The sequence below is a fragment of the Pseudorasbora parva genome, chromosome 14 (assembly GCF_024679245.1).
Source record: "Pseudorasbora parva isolate DD20220531a chromosome 14, ASM2467924v1, whole genome shotgun sequence".
In the NCBI taxonomy this organism is placed as follows: Eukaryota; Metazoa; Chordata; class Actinopteri; order Cypriniformes; family Gobionidae; genus Pseudorasbora; species Pseudorasbora parva.
In genome coordinates this window covers 36,338,127-36,358,976 of record NC_090185.1, presented here as the reverse complement: position 1 = coordinate 36,358,976, position 20,850 = coordinate 36,338,127, and the positions used below count along the sequence as shown (strand labels likewise).

The 20,850-nt window shown below is 40.8% G+C and overlaps 1 protein-coding gene across 1 annotated transcript in view; it reads right to left on the bottom strand.

Moving 5' to 3' along the window:
• Positions 1–19,107, bottom strand: part of anos1b (anosmin 1b) — a 157,504-nt gene extending 138,397 nt beyond the window's left edge. Inside the window, exon 1 of the mRNA XM_067416333.1 lies at positions 18,845–19,107. Within this exon, the coding sequence (XP_067272434.1) occupies positions 18,845–19,033 (189 nt within the window). The 5' untranslated portion in view covers positions 19,034–19,107. The remainder of the gene's footprint in view (positions 1–18,844) is intronic.
• Positions 19,108–20,850: the final 1,743 nt, after the last annotated feature.

Here is a 20,850-nt window from a genome sequence, read left to right as displayed (position 1 = left end):
TAAAAAAACCTTCCCCCTTTTCGTGTTGGTCAAATTTGATCACCGGCCCGGCCCAAAGAGTCGCAAACCACCCCTCTTCAAACGCTGTTATCACCTCAGCTCTCCTGAACGATCTTAGCAGAGACAATGTCTGGAATCCTCAAAGACAGCACAGAAGACCAGACGGCAGCCATTTGGTCAAAAACCTCCAATACACAAGGACATTGGCTCTATTTTTACTCACAATCAATATGTCGAAACTGTGTAGTACTTCTCCTGCATTTTATGTCCTTATTTTATATTAGCCTAGTTATGATTCTTTAGTTATGTTAGTGCAACTTCAAATACTGATATCCAATGATGATGTATCATTGCGTTAATGTCTTCAAATGCCCATCTTTCTTGGTATCAAAAGAAACCTGTATGTGTATAGTATGTTTTGATTAAAATGCATCATTATATTTCTATAACAACTGCAAAAATTCTCCATGCCACCATAATTATGCAAATAGGAATAATATTTTTCCTGGTCATCTTTGATTGGTCAAATGGGTGTGAACTGATAGAGCCTTTAAGAGTTCCCTGATTAGGCACATCTTTGGTCAATCTCGTTTGAGACACCACATTTCCTCATTCTGACAATTATCTTCAAGTTAACTTCATGGGGACCATCCAGACAAACACAATGAACGCTTTAGTGCACTGCTAATGAAAACATCAAGAAACTTTGGACTCTATTGCATAGGGACTTGTTCAGCAACCGAAGGCATTGCAAGTATCCGTTAACAACCTTTAGATGCCTTTCTAAGTCACTAGCTGCGTTTGCACAGTCACTTCGGGGCGTGATCGGGCCTCATTAGGGCTTCCTCGGAGCCAAGGCCCAGGTATTATTGTCCTGCCGAATACCTTGGTCCAAATCGGGCCAGTTCAGGCTTGAGGAGTGGTTATCAACAAAGTGAGTAAATACCACTTTATTTCTGTGTGAGTGTGACTAATGCAATCTAGACAAATTCATTATGATCTAGTATCACTTAAACTGTAAAATATCAATGCTTGGGTTTTAAATCTTTAAGTAAACAACAAAAATTCCAACAAACAACCGTTTTACCATTTTTTTATTTTTATTTTTTTCGATCTCGCTAGTTTTTAGTAATTTCTTTCTGATTAGTTTACTGATAAACTGCTTCTAGCCCGACAGTGGAAATGCAGCGTGGTTTTGGGCTCGGTGTCAGGTCCAAGACTATAAGCCCAGCCGGCTCGATGAAAACTCTGGCTCGCACTAGCCCTGCAGTGGAAACGTCTCTCCTACTCTGCTCCTTTTAAGGTGAACCTGATTCTTTTAAGGTGAACCTGATTCTTTGCTGTTTTCTCATAAGTTGTGGTTACCTGATTGTTCTCTCCTCTCCTCTCCTCTCCTCTCCTCTCCTCTCCTCTCCTCTCCTCTCCTCTCCTCTCCTCTCCTCTCCTCTCCTCTCCTCTCCTCTCCTCTCCTCTCCTCTCGTATCTCTCTTTCTCTCTCTCTCTTCCCCTGTACTTTTCTTCACTTTCTTTATTTTGTATTTTTATCTTTGCTTAGTTTAGTTGTGTGTAGTAGTGTGTTGTTTGCTTAGTGCCTCTGTGTTTGCCGCTCACAAAATCAGTTACTTAAACGTCTTGATCTAGCTACATGCTATTACCCTGCTAGTACTTTACACGGCAGGTACTTAACTTTACTCATTTATTTCCTGTAATTTATAACTTATTATACTGTCTGTTATCACACCAAATTTTCTCACCAAATATATTCTTTTGGTGTGAAAAGGCATCAAGACCATGACATCGAATGATCTAACCTAACAGAAGTATATAGATTAAAAAATAAAGTGGACCAAGAAACAATCGTTGAGCTAGACCTTGTTAAACAGCAACAGATTGAGATTTGTGTTTGTTTATATTAATCACCGGGATTTGCAAGCCACTTACACTTACAGTCAGTACTAGACTAGATGAGTTAACTTGGTTAGATATAAGGTAGGTTCGATATGGAGCGAAAATTACCCAAAACTATATTGCCAAGACTTGTTTTGAATAACTAAGAAATAGCAGCAATCAGAGATCTGTTAATCAAGTTAGTTATAAGCAAATTAATAGAAGACAAGTAGCTTTTAAGGGGATATGCTGGTAACAGATCAAGCTGGTAAAAGGAGGCCTTTGTTTTTTGGTTTTGAATGCCATGATGGTGTGGACTGAGCATTACAAATGTTAATTATTACCTTGAGGACACTAACATTATGATCAAAGTTATTCAACTAAATATACAAATCAAATTTATGAATTAGGTTTTATTTAATTCTATAAACTATAATACTGATCTGCCAACATTGTCGCTATATGATAAATTAAAATTAACATCACTGTTTTCTCCAGAACGACTGTACAGCCAAATCTAATTTTGTTGCAATATTGTCCAGTTTGACACTGTGAAGCTGCTTTGACACAATCGTCACTGTAAAAGCGCTATATAAATAAAGTTGATTGATTGATTGATTATTAATAATTTTCCAAATATTTTTTTTTTACACAAATATCATTGTGTGTGTGGAGGGGGTATACCATGTAAGATGTATTTTAAGCTAACCTTGTGTGTCATAAAAAAAACTCACATTATCTTGTTTTAAAGCACAAGCGGTCGCAATGACTAAAAAAAACATTAAAGGGGACATGCCATGAAACTCTGATAGTTTCCATGTGCTATAATTGGGTCCCCGTGCATCTACCAAACCAGAAAATGTGAAACAGGACAACAAAGGAACCTTGCTTTGCAAATACCTGAAAAAACAAGCCGTTCAGATTTCTCTCCCCTTCTGACATTGTTACACATTATGTGTCTCATGGTGACTATTATTTGTGTTCGGCTCTTTTCTAATTCCGATCTGGCATTTTCTCTGATCTGTATTCACCATGTGCTTTCAAATCTCAACTATAACTACTAGCACTCGTAATTCACGCTCTGTACGCACGAGACGCCGCAATCCTAATAATTTGCGCTATATCCTAACATCCTCTGCTACTTTACTCTTTATTCCAATTGGTCTCTGGAATTGTCAGTCTGCTGTAAACAAAGCAGACTTTATTTCATCTATTGGGACTCATTCTCAGCTCAGCCTCATGGCCCTAACTGAGACCTGGATCAAACCAGAGGACACTGCCACTCCTGCAGCCCTTTCAACCAATTTAACTTTTTCACACACTCCTCGGCCTATTGGGAGGGGTGGGGGTACTGGTTTGCTTATCTCAAATGATTGGAAATTTGATCCATTACCATCTCTACCGGCCAGTTCATTTGAATCGCACTCAATCACTGTTACTCACCCTGTTAAAATCCATGTGGTAGTTGTCTATCGTCCTCCAGGTCACCTCGGTAACTTTGTGGAGGAGTTGGATGTGTTACTTTCTAGCTTCCCTGAGGATGGCACTCCACTGATTCTGCTTGGTGACTTCAACATCCATCTTGATAAACACCTAGCTGCAGACTTCAGCACTCTACTGACTTCATTTGACCTTAAGTTAGTATCTACTACGGCTACTCACAGATCAGGTAACCAATTAGACCTTGTATACACACGCAACTGCTCCACGGACAACACTTTAGTTACTCCATTACACACCTCAGACCACTTTCTCATCACTCTTAACCTCATACTGACTCCTGATACAACACACACTCCTACACAGATTACCTTTCGGCGTAATCTACGCTCCCTCTCTCCCTCTCGCCTATCCACTATGGTTTCATCTTCACTCCCTCCACCTGCTCAGTTCTCAGCACTGGACACTAACAGTGCTACCAACACTCTTTGCTCCACTCTAACATCCTCCTTAGACAGTTTTTGCCCCCTCTCATCCAGACCAGCCCGCCCCACCCCATCTGCCCCCTGGCTGTCTGAAGTTCTCCGTGAACATCGCTCTGGACTCAGGGCGGCAGAGAGGAAATGGCAGAAATCTAAAAACTATACTGACCTTACCTTGTATCAGTCGCTTCTCTCTTCTTTCTCTACAAATGTCTCCACTGCTAAAACAACATACTACCACAACAAAATCAACAAATGCTCTGACTCTCGCAAACTCTTTAAAACATTCTCCTCTCTCCTTTGTCCTCCTCCTCCCCCTCCTTCATCAACTCTTACAGCTGATGACTTTGCATCATTTTTTACAAACAAAACATCCCTCATCAGCAAACAGTTCTCCTCATCACAAACTGACAAGCACATCTCAACAACTAACACGAACACGCTTCCATCCTTCTCTCCGCTCTCCGAGGCAGATATTTCTAAACTCATCCTTTCCAATCACCCTACTACCTGTCCACTTGATCCTATACCCACTCACCTCCTTCAGGCCATTTCTTCTTCAATCACTCCTGCACTCACTCACATTGTCAACACTTCTCTTCATACGGGAACCTTTCCCACAGCATTTAAGCAGGCTCGGGTAACCCCACTGCTTAAGAAACCCTCTCTGAATCCAGCACTTTTAGAAAACTACCGACCGGTATCCCTTCTGCCTTTCATTGCAAAGACCCTTGAGCGAGTTGTGTTCAATCAACTCTCTATGTTTCTTGAAAGGGACAACCTCCTAGACAACAACCAATCCGGCTTCAAAAGCGGCCATTCGACTGAGACTGCCTTGCTCTCGGTAACTGAGGCACTGAGACTGGCAAAAGCAGCTTCCAAATCCTCAGTGCTCATTCTGCTGGATCTGTCTGCTGCTTTTGACACAGTTAACCACCAGATCCTCCTGTCAACACTTAAGACGATGGGTATCTCAGGAACTGCCCTCCAGTGGTTCAGGTCTTACCTCTCTGGTAGGTCCTACAGGGTGTCATGTAGAGGTGTAGTGTCTAAGTCACATCATCTAGCTACTGGGGTTCCCCAGGGCTCAGTCCTTGGACCACTTCTCTTCTCCATCTACATGTCATCATTAGGTTCCGTCATTCAGAAACATGGCTTTTCCTATCACTGCTATGCTGATGACACTCAACTCTACTTCTCATTTCAACCAGATGATCCTACAGTCAGTGTTCGTATCGCTGCCTGTCTGACAGACATTTCTGACTGGATGAAAGAGCATCATCTTAAACTCAATCTTGCAAAGACAGAATTACTTGTTTTCTCAACCAACCCAGCACTTCATCAAAATTTCTCCATTCAGCTTGGTTCATCGACCATAACTCCATCAAGGACAGCCAGGAACCTTGGAGTTGTGATTGATGACCAGTTAAACTTCACTGACCACATTACTGCAACAGCCCGGTCCTGCAGATTTGCTTTATACAACATTAGAAAGATTAGACCCTTCCTATCAGAACAGGCTGCACAACTCCTGGTTCAAGCTCTTGTTCTCTCCAGACTGGATTATTGTAATGCTCTTCTGGCTGGGCTTCCAGCATGCACTATCAAACCCTTGCAGCGGATCCAGAATGCAGCGGCGAGAGTGGTCTTTAATGAGCCGAAGAGAGCGCATGTTACGCCTCTCTTCATCAAACTGCACTGGTTGCCAATGGCTGCTCGCATCAAATTCAAGGCTCTAGTTCTCGCCTACAAAACAACCACTGGTTCTGCACCATTATACCTAAACTCAATTGTTCAGACTTACACACCCTCCAGAAGCTTGCGTTCTGCGAATGAGCGGCGCCTCGTGGTTCCTTCCCAAAGAGGCATGAAATCGCTCTCACGGACATTTTCCTGGACCGTTCCCACCTGGTGGAATGACCTGCCAATCTCAATTCGTGCTGCCGAGTCTGTAGCCATTTTTAAAAAACATCTTAAGACACATCTTTTCCAATTGCACTTTTCCTATTGCACTTGACCAATACAGAATAGCACTTACTGATCATATCTACGTCTCTCATCCGAATTTGTGCCTTCAGGCGGGTATGTTACATAGTTCTCATAGCTACCAAAATCCAGTGTTATGTATTTTGCGTACGTGAGTTTTTGCTGTCGATGGCTATTGCTGCGCGTTTAGCTAGAATGCCATACAAAACCAACCCATTGGGCCACTGAATCCGCATTAACGACAACAGTTGGGGCATCAGCCTTAGTCCTAATGGGTTGTTATCATAGCTATCCAAATCCAGTGTTCTGTATTTTCCGTACGTGAGTATTTGTTGTAGCTGGCTATAAAAAAAAAAAAAAAAAAAACAGTTGTGTACTGTGCTAATTAATTGAGATTTCTTACAGCTCTTACAGGTTGTTGGCTTTGTTTGTTTCGTTGCTTCTATTGCTCTACCCTTTTTTGTAAGTCGCTTTGGATAAAAGCGTCTGCTAAATGATTAAATGTAAATGTAAATGTAAATGTGTGGGCAATGAGCTCACAGAGATGAGGATAAACAGGAAACTTTAGTAACAAAGTCAGCAACACTGTTAGACACGTATAACATGAAACAAGAACTGATCAACACTGGGGGAGCACTAAGGGCTTATATACACAAAGCAAATGAGGATAACGAGGACCAGGTGATGGACAAGGCACAGGTGACTGACATGACTAATTAACCAAATTGGGGAAAACTCAATTCCCGAAAACTTTCCTCCCAAAAAGTCATGTCCTCGTGCCGTAAACAAGAACAGGAAGCCGAGGGAGCTCGGAGAAGCCGTATGGCCGTGGGTTTCTGGTGGAGCTGAGGGAGGCAGTAGAAATATTGCTTAAGTAAAGACAACTTAACCTGTGGACTATAGGCTACAAACTACCCAAACCAACAGTAGCCTAAATGCAACCCCATTCCAGACTTGGCAACAATGAACCAAAGCGCCGTTAATGGACTAGCAGGTTCTGACAACTGACAGCGGACGTTCGTGAGGAGATTTTAAAAAGAGAAATGGAGCATATATATGTATACTTTTTTGAGCTTTCTATTGGGTTTTGACATGCTTCAAAGCCTGCGACGATGGGCTGGACCATAAGCATGTAAATCTGTAGCCGGTTAAATATTGTCAAATTGCAAATATTAGTTAACAGTTTATTTCTTATGTTAAATGTAACTGTTACAATATATTTTAAACATTTAGCCTATATACGTCCAAGTTTTTTTTTTTTTTTTAAGTAGGCCTACTTATTTTTATTCAACTCATCATCTCAGATGCATTTTTTATGGCATGCCATGCAGCCGTCGACCGATTCGGCCCCGCAAAGCTGCGGACAGTGGAAATATGCACTCATCCCAGAAGATGATGACCCGCTCAGGCCTTACCAGAGTCTCTATTGTGCATTATTCCCCATCCCGGTCCAGCTCCAGCTTCTCCCAGCACAATGGAAGTGTAGAAAAGTGTTTTCTTCTGGTTTGGCTGATAATAAAAATGTGTTGTTTCTAATGTTAAACTTAAGTTATTTTATTGGTCTATAAATAGGCTATAGTTGTAAAAAGCCTACGTAGGCTAAAATACCAATTTATTTTCATTTACACATTTTAAATTACATGACAAGAAAATATATGTATAAACATAAATGTGTTTAATGTATCTACAAATTATAACGTGCATTACAAAAATAAACAATAGCTAGGCTATAGAAAAAACACTTCCCTTTAATTTAGCCTATACGTTTGAAGTTAACGAAAATGAACAATAGACAGCAGTTCGTTTAATTTACAAATAACTTGCATAAAAAATAATAAGCTAGCCATTTAAATTGTTCTGTGTCGGCCACGCATTCAGCCTTTGGAGGATCGATGTTTCGTTGACCGTCGTCAGTGAACATTCATTCATTCATATATATATATATATATATATATATATATATATATATATATATATATATATATAAAAAAACACTTTATTTTAGCATCTAAGTCAGCAGTTTTCGTTTGTTTGTATTTTTTCTTATAATTCTGAGTGACATGTCACATTTGATTTAGCCTATTTTTCTGTGATATTTGTTTTAGTTACGGTGTTGACATAGGCTACAGCCTAGGCTGTAAGAAAAAGAAATGATTGCACGGACAATTCCTATCCAGTGTCTCTCTTTCTGTAAGGGAAATTTAAAAGATAGATTCTGGAAACAAAATCTAAATTAAGCTGGATCAGTCGGGTCGGGAATAAAATAATTTATAGCGGGTGAGCACGGAGTGAATTTTGCGCGAGCGGAATGGTGCGGTGCGGAATATAGCGGGAGCAGGACGAAAATACAGCGCCGCGCAGATTATATTTTGAAGGCTATTTAAAGAAAGTGTATGGGGAAAAAAGAAACAGCGAAAAGGGTGATAATGGACTGATTCTTCTTGCGATAATGGTTGAGAAATAAATAGCATTTAAAAATTGGGAAATTAAAGTTTATCTTGCTCAGGGCAGGGAACTGGGAACTGTGTGAATGCACTAACGTTGAACGTTTTATTTACTTCAAGCGCTTGCGCTGTTGTGTTCAATAGTACCCAGGCTACACTTGAGTTAACGACCGCTACCGTCTTTAACTGGAATCTGATTCGAGTGCCGCGGGAATGCGGACCAGTCAAATCCTGTAGTCACCAGTGTGCTATGAATTCTGGGATAGGGAAGGCTGCGAAGTTATGGGAAGGTCCCATCTGCTGTACCCTTCCTTTGCCTGAGAACCGAAGGGCGCATTTTGAAGTCGCTCATGAATTGCGGCAGCCTTCGTTGCACCGCTGTGACGCAATCGCACTTCAAATGCGGCCTTCAGAGGTGCAGCTTTCACTTTGGGACAGCCTACGTAGTGCCGCTGGGACGTAATCGCACTTCAAATGCGGCCTTCAGAGGGTGCAGCCTTCAAATTGGGACAGTCTTCGTAGTGCAGGTATGACGTAATCACACTTCAAATGCGGCCTTTGAAGTGCGCGCACTTCACTTTGGGACACAGCTAGTGTGTCCACACAACGTGTGGGTGAAGCAAAGGGGCGGAAAGACAGCAGTGAAGGGAGGACTGAGGAATAGACCAACTGAGGAGGTGGGAGTGGGAGGCTGGGATTCAGAGGCAGGAGACACTGGAGAAACAGGGGTCACAGGAAAAACTTCTTCAAAAAAAAGTATATTAGGTCTACCTCAAAAACATTCCTCTTTTCTTTAATATAGCTGCCAGTGACTTCCTGCAACCGAACCACAGCGGCTGTGTTGTGGGCGGGGCTTTCCTTCCTGCCCTCAAACTCCACAATAACTCTCTTTGGGATTTACGGCGTTGCTGGCTAACGCAACCACCTCAGACGTTGTTGGTGGTCCAGGATCCGAGGCGATGACACCCTCCCTCCTTCTCCTCGATACGGGCTCATCTCTTGTGGATGGTCGGTCCACACGGTCTGTGGTGGGCTCGTGCAACTTCTCCATTGCGTCATTCGCTGGTGGTGGATGGCTGGCCTCTGGCAGTGGTGGAGTGGGACTGGTAACACAGTCCTCCTCAGCGGGGCCGAGGGTAAATGGGGAGCGTTTATTTATCAGTACCCACTCCAGGAATACGGCGAAATATTCCTTTGGACCGCCCGCTGGAACGCATTCGACCTTTGTTTTCTACTACACTGGACTGAGTGAGCGGTCCAGGGAATGGGTTAGGAAGTCCCGAGTGTGTGCTTCCAGCAGAAGGCAGAGAAGCTGAACTTCGGGAAGGGCCACTGTTTCGGTCTAGCCTGACGTGGTCATACTCAGTTTTAATCAGAATAAGAATCTGATACTGCTCCATTGGGCTGTGATTAATGGGGTGTTTCTCAACTGAACTTGCCACACCACAACACCGTGTCAGTTTGACGAGAGCGGACCTTTCTGTTTGGTAAAGCCAGCTTCCTCTAACCGTTTATCATCATAATCTGCTCCATATCGCTTTGAAATACAGCATTCTGTGCAGAATTCAAATGTGTCCGATATGTTTGTTGTCTGCGGTGACTCGCACATATGATCCACGCTGCGCTCTCGTGTCTCTAATCAATGGCTCTGGTCTAGACTCTGTGTGTGCACAAGTAAGGCCGAACTTTAAGAAATGATTCATTAATTGCTTAGCTGGGTCTTCAGGCTATGCCGTCTGTTAGTTCACCTCATCTCCGAATCCGAGTCATTCTTGCTCTTGTCAATTCACATTTAATCACGTCTGTTCCTTGGAAAGATTAGTACACCTCTCCTGTCTTCGGGTTTGAGTCATTAGTTTCGTCATCAGTGTCTGATCTGGGCCATGACAGCCCTATAAGCAATGCGTGCAGTCCCGAAAATGGATTAGATCACTGTAATGCGGTTCGTAGATGGGAAGGAAGGAGGCGGGAACCGGCGAACGTTCAAACACTTTTTAATTCAAAATAAATAAACAAAACGAAAGTAAAACCGCGGGCAGCCCCTCACGGACGACTGCCCGCAAACACACACACAAAAACGTGGGCAGCCCCTCACGGACAACTGCCCACTAACACAAACACACGTAAAACAAAACTAAACATAAACTTCAGGCCTGGTCCTCTCTCGTCTTCCGCAGCCCTTGCTCCTCCGTTTATGCTCCCGTCACATGGCCGCGGGACGAGACCGGTGTGCCACGCAGCTGGCACTCGTCAACATTAATCACCGGCCCGCTCTCGCGGTCCCTCGCCCCGCTGCCTGTCACACCACAATCACCTCTCGAGTCTTCAGGTTCCAGTCATTCATTCATAGCCATACATTCATTTTGGTGGGTTGAGAAAATCTACCCAATTAATTCCACAAGTCTGTCTTCTCACAAGTGTCTTGTTTAATGCAGTGGCATAGGCAGAAAGTGGATGATGGGTGGGCCTCTAATAGTGTGGGTGGGCCACTGGAATAATTTGCATTACCCTTTAATGGGGGGTGGGTTGGTGGGGGGTGGTTGTATGGGTATGGGTATTGCTATATGTTCCTATTGAAACATACAGTCCCTGACAAAAGTTCTTGTCGCTTATCTATTTTCTAGAAATACCTGATATTAACCTGACTTTTAATTAATTCATTGGTGTTAGAAATAGCTCATATGAAAAGCTAAAACCCTCCCAAATGATGTTTAATGCCCTGAAATAAATAATTTTCATAGAAAAAATATTTATCATTTAATCAAGACAGAAAGGTCAAATTTTGGCAAGACAAAAGTTTTGTCGCCTATACAGAAATGGAACAAATTTACTGCAAATACAAAAATATGTCAGCAAATTAAGTTGTGGTGCTGTGAGATCCAAATTTAATAATTTAATAATTTAATATAAGTCTTGCATGCCTCCCAGAGTTCATCAATATTCTTTGGTTTCGTCTTCCATGCGTCCTCTTTCATCCTACCCCACATATGCTCAATGATGTTCATGTCTGGTGACTGGGCTGGCCAATCCTGGAGCATCTTGATCTTCTTCGCCTTGAGGAACTTTGATGTGGAGATGGAAGTATGCGATGGAGCACCGTCCTGCTGCAGAATTTGGCCTCTTTTATGGTTGGGAATATAAGAGGTAGCTAAGATTTCTTGGTATTTTAGACTATTGACGTTGCCTTCCACCCTGCATATCTCTCGCACACCCCCATACTGGATGTAACCCCAGACCATGATTTTTCCGACACCAAACTTGGTTTTCTGGGTGAATCTCGGAGCCATTCTGGCTCCAGTAGGTCTCCAGCAATATTTGCGGTGACTGTGGTGTAATTCAACAGAAGATTCATCTGAAAAATCCACCTTCTGCCACTTTTCCAGCGTCCATCCTTTTAGCAGGCTGTGGGCCTTGGCAAATGCCACACGGTTTTTCAATTGTCTTTTGTTTAGTGCTGGCTTCTGGGCAGTGATTCGACCATGGAGGCCATTTCGAGACAGAATCCGACAAACTGTTCTGGTTGACACAGGGACTTCAGGTGACCAGGTCTCGTGGAGCTCTGCTGCAGTGGAAAATGGGCTGGCCTTGGATTTTCGAGCCAACAAACGGTCCTCTCGAGCAGTTGTCTTGCGGGGTCTGCCTGACCTGGGCTTGTCAAAAACGTCTCCAGTCTCTTCAAATCTTTTTTTTATCCTCTGTACTTGACGCTGAGACACATTGAAGGTGTCTGCCACATCAGCAGTGGATCTGGTCTTCAGCCTCTTGATAATCAAAACTTTAGTCTCAGGGTGAATCTTAGGCATGTTTGCAGAGGTCTAGTTGCAGTTGATGTGAAGGTCTAGTGTACTGGGGTTCTTTTTATACACACCTGAGACCTAATTGATCCATTAATAGTCACAGGTGAAGCTCATATGACAAGGTGACAACACTTGTGTCTTTGCAAAAATTGACTCAATGGGCTTTACCAAGCTGTGAATATTAGAATACTTTTTGAAAGTTTAGTTTTTCACTGAAACATTATCACAAAAGCTGGTGGGATTAAAATGAGCCATTTCTTGTAAAAATACCTTGATTAGAAATATATTTCAGCGGCACTTTAGGTCAATTTGTACACAAGCGACAAGACTTTTGTCAGGGACTGTATAGCAACCAAGCAAAAGGTAGGCTATTTCTCATATGTTGGACCTTTTATTGTCTTTTGACATTTAATATAGTTTTCTTATACATGTTGATGCCTTCTCAAGCCCCCATATAGTACGAGCTGTGTCTGTGATATTTGAGTGCTGCGCAGAGAATTACATTTTTTTTTTGCTAGGTGCTACTATAGTGTCGCAGAAATGAAATACTGTAAACACTAAGCTCCGTGTGATCGGCTGCAACGTGAAAAATTTAAAACAAAAACAAACTAAGTAGGAGAGTAATATAACCCGAGTCCTGGTAACTATATCATGAAGAGAAATCACAATGTCTGAGTCATGCCATTGCTAATACAGTACATTTGGCTTGTGTACATTTAAGGAAACCCCTTGCTCACAAATATTACATGCAAATGCCATGCCCCGGCGGGCCAGACTAAAAACCTACCGTTATAAAGCTTACCATGTTATAGCTGATGATTTAGTTTGCTGAAGATTTTGATAATATCATCATATTCTGTATTTCACTTTCAAACGACAAAAGTATTATGGTGTCCTGTCATCTTTTTCAAGATGTGTTTCCTTCTTAAATGTGTCATAAATGGCAGTTAAGCCATGTTTTAATAACAAAAAAAAGGCACTGCTAGTTGGAATCGAATCCGGATATTGCCGCAAAAAAACCATAACATTACTACTGGCGTGATGTAATTGAAGAGATTAATTAGCATATTTTTATTCATATTGGAATATAGTTCTAATGCTTGACAAAATAAAATCACATTTAAAATAATTACTGAAGAATAGTTAAATGTTTTTTTTCTTCAAAAAAAAAGGATTTTTACAAATAATTATTTCCCTGGATCTGACGGGATGGGCAAGCTGTCAATCTGCCACCCGTAGCTACGCTAGTGGTCTAATGAGCACTTCTATACCAGCTCTTTTCATTTTCTTTAACATGCTACAAGAATCTGTATCCAGCTGCTACATCCCTCATGGCCTATCAGACAGACAGTCGAGTACACACACACAATGATTTATTTTTAATGAAACCTGCATGATGCCATCTAAGCTCATGGCAACTCAGTTCTGCAAATGTTATTAAAAAGTCACCTGAGCCATACATGCCATGTAACTAATTACTTCAGAGCCACAGGAAAACATCATCCTCCTGACAGTCCCAAGCCCTTCACTAAAACTGTCCTGTTACATCAAAATGTTTTGTTGAATTTTCGTTCCTGTGTGTTTGTTTCTTGTGCTTCATTTTCAATTTAGTCTTGATTGCATCCTGATTACATTCATTAAGTTTCCCTGTGTATTTATGCTCCTTGTTTCGTTCAGTTAATTGTCGGTTCACATCTTTCATGCGAGTAGTTGGTAAGTTTTGATATTCTGTGCCTTTCTGTACTTTTTTGGTACCTATGCTAATCAGCCAAACCTTGAGCCTCTGGACTGGGCAACGTCCCGTGACCGTGTGAACACCTATTTAAGGTAAGAAGAACAAAGGAGGAGTGTAATTCTACCTAAATGAAAACACTGCCAGCATTTGTTTGATGTACGTCACTCTACACCTGTCATGTGCGTTAACTTGCATTTTTACCACAGTATAACCATTTGCGCTGACACTGGATATGCATGCCATTAACACAACAAACAGCATTGTCTGGAGACGCCGTAAATCACACACCTGCAGCCAGAGCAGCTGCTGCAACAAAGGATGAGAGCGAGAGAACGGCATAAACGTTTTTTTTTTTTTACTAAAGGGCTGAGGAAAAAACGGGAGGACACCTCCAAAACCCCCAGCTTTGCTTTGTTCAGTAACTTGAAACCTGCACAATGTCCCGTTTTGCAAACAGAAATTATGGCTGGAACTCTGTTTTATAATGAAGAAACTCTCTGAGAGGAATTTAGTCTGCTGGGAGTAATCTCTCATCCTTATTTAATTACAGCAATTTTAAGAGTAATTTATGCTTTTTCAGAAGCTTTCTTACCTAAGTTCGCACAAGAATGTGTTAGCGAGTCCTTTATAAGGCAGTCCTTTGTGTTATCTCCCAGATTTCCCACAATAAATAAACAAATGTGATCCAACACGCCATCATATATGAGTATCAGTGGTCTCATTCTAAAACATGTTGCCTTGTGGGTAATGAGCAAACCTCAGAAATAAAGGTCCATTTTTTGGCATCCATGGTTCCCCAAAGAATCTTTAACATCCATGGAACCTTTCCATTCCACAAAAGCTTCTCTATACACTCCTAAAGTCCCTGTAAAATCTAAATGAATGTTTTTGGGCTTTTAGTCTGAATATGTTAGCATTACTGTAATTTATAAGCTAGTGTGCGCCAAAACAATGACAAAATTCACAATTTAGAAGATATACACATTCAAAACTTAGTCTCTCACTTCTGCCAATGTGGATCAGTGATTTTGATCCCTCTGCACTTTAGCTTCTCATCAGATTTTGTGTCCAATCAAATGCTCTCTGGAATCTGAAGCCCCATCCCCTACATTATAAATAGAAGCTGAAGCTACAACTAAAATCTGTCATTTGTTCACACATCTACTGTTTTTTTACATGGTGAATTGCACACTATATAGTGGGGTAAGGAATCATTCAGACATTGTAAATATGCTTTTCATTGGGGCAAATGCAATCTGGTTTCATGTTAGTGTCATGTGAACCAGTGCAGCTCTGGTCCACAGACACAATGGGCCTTATTTTACCAATCTGAAGCACATGGCGCAGGTGCACTGGGGCGTGTCTCAATACACTTTTACCAGTTTAATGGCGGGAACCTTTTTTACCTATTCTATTAATGAGTCATGGGTGTGTTTTGGGCGTAATGTGCAATAAACCAATCAGAGTCTCTTTCCCCATTCCCTTTAAAAGCCAGTTGCGCTTGCACCATGGCTGATTCACTATTTAACTGGCTGTGTGTGTAGGCACATCCAAGGAATCCCATAACTTCTGAAACCAAATTGTTTTGGCAATTTTCTAATCATCTTCTGAAATAAGAATTCTTCGTAATTTTGAAAAAAATAAGAGGTCATACAGCCATGGTGAATGTATGCAGAGCGATGTCTGCCAGAATAAACAATTGAATTTCCTCTAAAAACCTTCCCAAGGTCAGTATCTGTGCCCCTTTCAGTAATTTTCCACATCCTTAAATAACCCCATATGTCTTTCATGCAAACACCTCCATGGATTTTAACAGTCAGGCATAGCAAACAGAAAACACATGCATGATTCTTTGATATATAGATATTCAAAGGAATGTTCTTCTATGATTATATTTTTCTCTGAGAGTAATAAGCAGAATATATGCATGTTGTGCACCTGCCTATGGGCATTACTAATGTCCAGTGAATAACAAAAATACTGCGCTATTGACTTAAGAGCAGGTTTTTGTTGGTCAATGGCACAGTCGTTTTAAGTTGTGTCAAAAAAGAAACACCCCAACATTGCGACTGAACACACCTGGTTTTCAGACCAGCACACATTTGCTATTTAAACAACGTGAAACGTGAAAATTATTACTGCATCGGGCTGAAACTAGCAACAACAAAAAAACAATTGTCTGGCATCGCATTGTGCTAGTGTCTGAATGGGCCGATAGCACAGAGCGGGTAATATGCATGAGTCGGCACTAGGGATGGCGAAAACGAAACATTTTCTTGACCGACCACCGAGCCTCATTAGCCGGTTGAAACCGGTTAACCGATTAGTTTAAAATATGCGGCGCTATTTAAGATAACAGCTGCGAGCCGCGCCTGCAATTTCGCAACTCTGTCGCATCTCTGTATGATCTCTCTGCCTCCCGCTCTCACACACACACTGTCCCGGTGCCGCCTCCCTTCCAATCACGTCACTTTTTTAAAATCCTCTACAGCGCGAAACATGAGTCCCGCAAACGCAGTGCCGAAGAGCTTGTTTGTAATCAGAGGACAAATGGCTCCTTAGTTTCGAAATGGTTTGGGTACAAGGTGATCGCGTTGAAAATAAAGGCATTTGTCTAGCGTAAAAAGCTCATTTGAAACATTGCGGCAGCTCATTTAAGAAAATGACAGCTCCGAAGAGACGCCGCTTTAGTTCGAGGTATAGTGCTAACGATAATAAAGATGATGTGCTACTCCTGTATTTAAGCACAGTACCACACAAGTTGCAACTTTTAACCTGTTTACTTTTTGCAAACCTTGTGAGCACGCAAACCCAAACGCTGTGACCTCACGCCAAATGTTTTTATTGGTTTATTAAGTACAAACAGGCGAGTTATGAAAAATTGAGTGTGAAGGATTTTTTCACTTCACACAAAAATATTTTGGAATGAGACGGCTAACTGTAGTAGCGTTTAGTCCACTGTCTATAATAGCCTAATTTAGAGATCTTTTTTTTTTTTTTTTTACCGACAACCGACAACTTTGATCAGTTAATATTGATACGGTCAACCATCAGTCAAACGGTCATCGGTTAACATACCTAGTCGGCACAGACCACAAAACACCCATTTGAAATCTGCACAGAATGCTGTATTTTACATTTACATTTACGCATTTGGCAGAAGCTTTAATCCAAAGCGACTTACATTGCATTCAAATTACAAATTTTTACATGTTTGTACGTTCTTGCTTTCCCTGGGAATCAAACCCATGACCTTGGCGTTGCTAGCGCCACACTCTACTGTTTGAGCTACAGAGTTAGGGTTAGAGAGATTAGAAACTGTGGCTTTAGCGAGGTAAACGGCTCTGGCCAAGCTTACACTAAAAGCTATTGGCTATTTTAAAAAAGGGGAGGAGCTGTTAGATATGTCCCGCCCTGTCTTCCTGTTTCAGTGGGAATTACATCAACACATTGAATAATGCTTTGTGTTTCAAGGCACTTCAGTGGGGCTTTAAAAATAAAGGTTCTTCATTGTCATCAAAAGAACCTTCAACATCCATTCCACAAAAGCTTCTTTATAGTGGAAAAAAACTAAACGAAAACGTTTTTTTAATGCAAAATGACTGTCATGTTCACACTGCCACCAAACCCCAACAGGCAACAAACACTGATTGAACATATTCACTTGGGTGAAAACAAACCCTGCCCAATGCCAACAGGGGTAAGACACTGATCTGACAACACCCAACAAACGGGTTTGTTGGTGTTTGTCTGTGTGATGTGCCTTTTTTTGGAAAGAACTTGGTTGTTTAACCTTTATTTTTAAGACTGCCCATGGCATCTGCGCCACAGATCTCGCACATGTTCTACAAATCTCCCTACACTTGCGTGTCCGTTTATGAAATATTTTGGCTAATTTAATAATTCCCCAGCTATTAATGAGAGTGTAAACTCTCTGCCCTTTTTGATGTATCTTACCATGTTTAAATCCAGGGCTGACCCTAATAATAAAGTAATTAGTAATTAATTCTAAAGTAATATATTTCGCCATATAGACCAAACCTGCAAATGCGAAAATATGCGACAAAGGGGGTCTCTGGTATCCAGATGCAATTTTATGATGAAATCACAGATTTACAAGTCAAATCAAGATTTAGCTACAGACAGGAACTGGAGGAGAAAATTACATTAGAAGTAGATCAGAGAGAAAGTTTAATGTCTGGAACTACTAAAGTGGATAGTTTTTCATAATGTGCCTCTAATTATGATTTAATTATGGTTGGGTTGAGACAATCGGTTCACTGAGTTGCCACAAACATAAGCTGATTTCAGTTAAAGAGATACACAGCAAACAGAACAGAAAGAGAGAGAGGGAGAGAGAGGAGAGAGTTATGCTGCATGGTGGGCTGTCACATATGCTTTCATGATTCTCGCTCCAAACACCACATAATTAACTACAACTGCACTAAAACCGATCTCCAGTCAGTTAGGGAATCAACTCAAGGACAAAACAGGTGAAAACAGCCATTAAACACTTCATTCACACACACACACACACACACAAAGCAATGTGTTTCCCATCCACTAAACCATATGTTCAGAAAAGATCCCAACCCAGCATCTGAAAGTAAAGGGACGGGCAGACTGGGACTAGTTAGGGTTAGGGTTAGGGCTACATTTTATGAATGAATATTTATGAAACTGTGGAGTAGTTATCTATATTGATTTCAAGCACCTGGCTATTCAAACAATTAGTTTAATATTACCTACTATCTTCATTTGTTTGTCCAATAGATGTAGGCTAATATCATTTATAAACAAGTGAATGCAATACAATCACACTGGAATACCATTTATTTTGACCAAAACAATTATTTGATATTTTTGTAAGTGAACTTTAACGTAGGCTATTTTCACTTTCATGCATATGTGTTTTTGAGGGAAGGTGATATTTTAACCGTTAATAGTAATTTTTGTTTACTTCCAAAGACTTTCGTTGAAGTGACAATATAAGGGTCAACAAAGCTTTTCTTAAAGGTTATTGTCTAGCTACTCTCAAACTAAACCTGCACATTGAGTATCGCTCGCGCTTACCTGCAGGTGTTTGAATGACGCTGTGATCTGCGTGATGTGAAGTGTGAGGCAGCGCGAGGCGCAGCGCGCGCTCTCAATCTTCTCCAAAGTCTCCGCTTCTTCGGTCCTGCGCGCGACGCTCGCCTCAAAAACACAGCAGAGCAGAAAGCAGCAGACCTTCCTCATGAACATCATATTCACCGAGGACATTCGCGTAGACGCGTGTTGATCGCTGTGCGGTTGAATGTGGCTACTGGATGCGCGTGATCGGCTCGTGTTGGAGAGGTGCGCGCGCTCGGACACTCCCTCTCACGCAAGTCTGTCATCCGAACTCAGTCTGTCATTTTGTATTTAGGTCTAAAAACGAATTTAAGCCGCTTAAGATAAGATCTTAAAGGTGAATAAGCGTATGCAGCAAACACAATTCCTCCCATTATAATAAACGAAGCTCAGAGTTGATTATAATGACAGTCGATGCGCGTTTATCTAAGGTGAAACGCAAAAGCCATGTTGACAAAGTTATGAAAATAACATGTAAATAATGGCAGAATAAATAAGGCTATATTTTCCCCACAGTTGTTTTGGGAGCTTTATTGAATCGCGTTAAAATTAGATTAATGCATTGATAATTATGAATAAAAGACAACACATTGTTTTGTTTTAATATCTTAAATTCCCCCAGTCTTCTATCAGTATAGTACAGTATATAGTCAGTCACCATTAAAATATGGTGTATCCTATGGATATAATAATCATAATAAATATCGTAGTACCGAGTACCATGTGATGCTATCAGTGTACCTCATAACTTTTGTGTTGACAACTTTGTGAGGACAGTTAACCACAACCTGCTTTCATTTATGAGGTAGCCTAAGATATATGACCCCCGCAATGTTGGATCCGGTTTGTTTTCTTCCCTGTTTGCATCTGAGCATCTACAGTTTCCATAAGCATCTGTTTATAAAAATGTGCTGGAGTCATTGCGAAACCAGCGGCACCGTGTGGTAGAATGACTACAACATGAGAAAACAGACACAAATCGGCAAAACTTTAGAAAAACGGACCGTCATTAATAAGTAACCATGCCGAGAGTAAAGCAGGTAGCACTGCATTAACACTTCAGCTGCTGCCATTAACTAATATATGTATATATACATTCATAAAGTCATAAAATGCATAACTAATTTTTAATCAAGCGTTACCCACTCACTCTTTAGGAACTACTAGTGATCTGGACCATTATTTTAAAGTAAAAAGGAGTATAACCACGTTGAGAGTAAAAAATTAATTTGCCCACATCTTAAACATGTTAATGTTGTGATTAGTAATTAATTAGTAATTATTTATAATTTTTAATAGCTACCTTTTGGTTCTTAGTGATGCCAATCTTGATAACCTAATAAAATCTTAGTCCTAATTTTGATATGACTTGATTAGTTAAGCGTGTTTCTATATTAGTTCATAGTAGCTGAAGTGTTAATGTAGTGCTATACTCATTAGTCCTGTATTACTTCATGCATTGGTAGGTTGTGTTTAACATTTTATGTTAAACAAAGTCAAATGTGTCTAGAATAGTTATCCTAGTTTTCAGTGACAATGACATAAATTATAAATTATAAATGTCCAGAGTTGTCATGTTTAAAAATGTACTTTGTGTAAAATTCCTGCACTCTAAGTTTACAACAATCACCAGCAAAAAAAGAAAAAAAAGAAAATCCACAATAACAGTAGATAAATATGATTCTTATTAATGAACCTTTTTGAAAAATATTGTTACCTGAGGCTAACTGGCTGGCTAACTAGCTAGCTGATGCTAATGTGAGGTTATTTTTAGATATAAAGTCCATATTTTTCTTCATTCAACCACCTAGTTAGATTACATTTGATGGAAAAACAATGTGATGTTCAGAACATGGCAACAGTATTTATGGGCATTTTATCACAAGTGGCTGGGGGTGCTTTAGATTTTCCTTAAATAACAAGTAGCCTACTCTATAACTACAGGCCTTGCTCTTCTTATATCATAT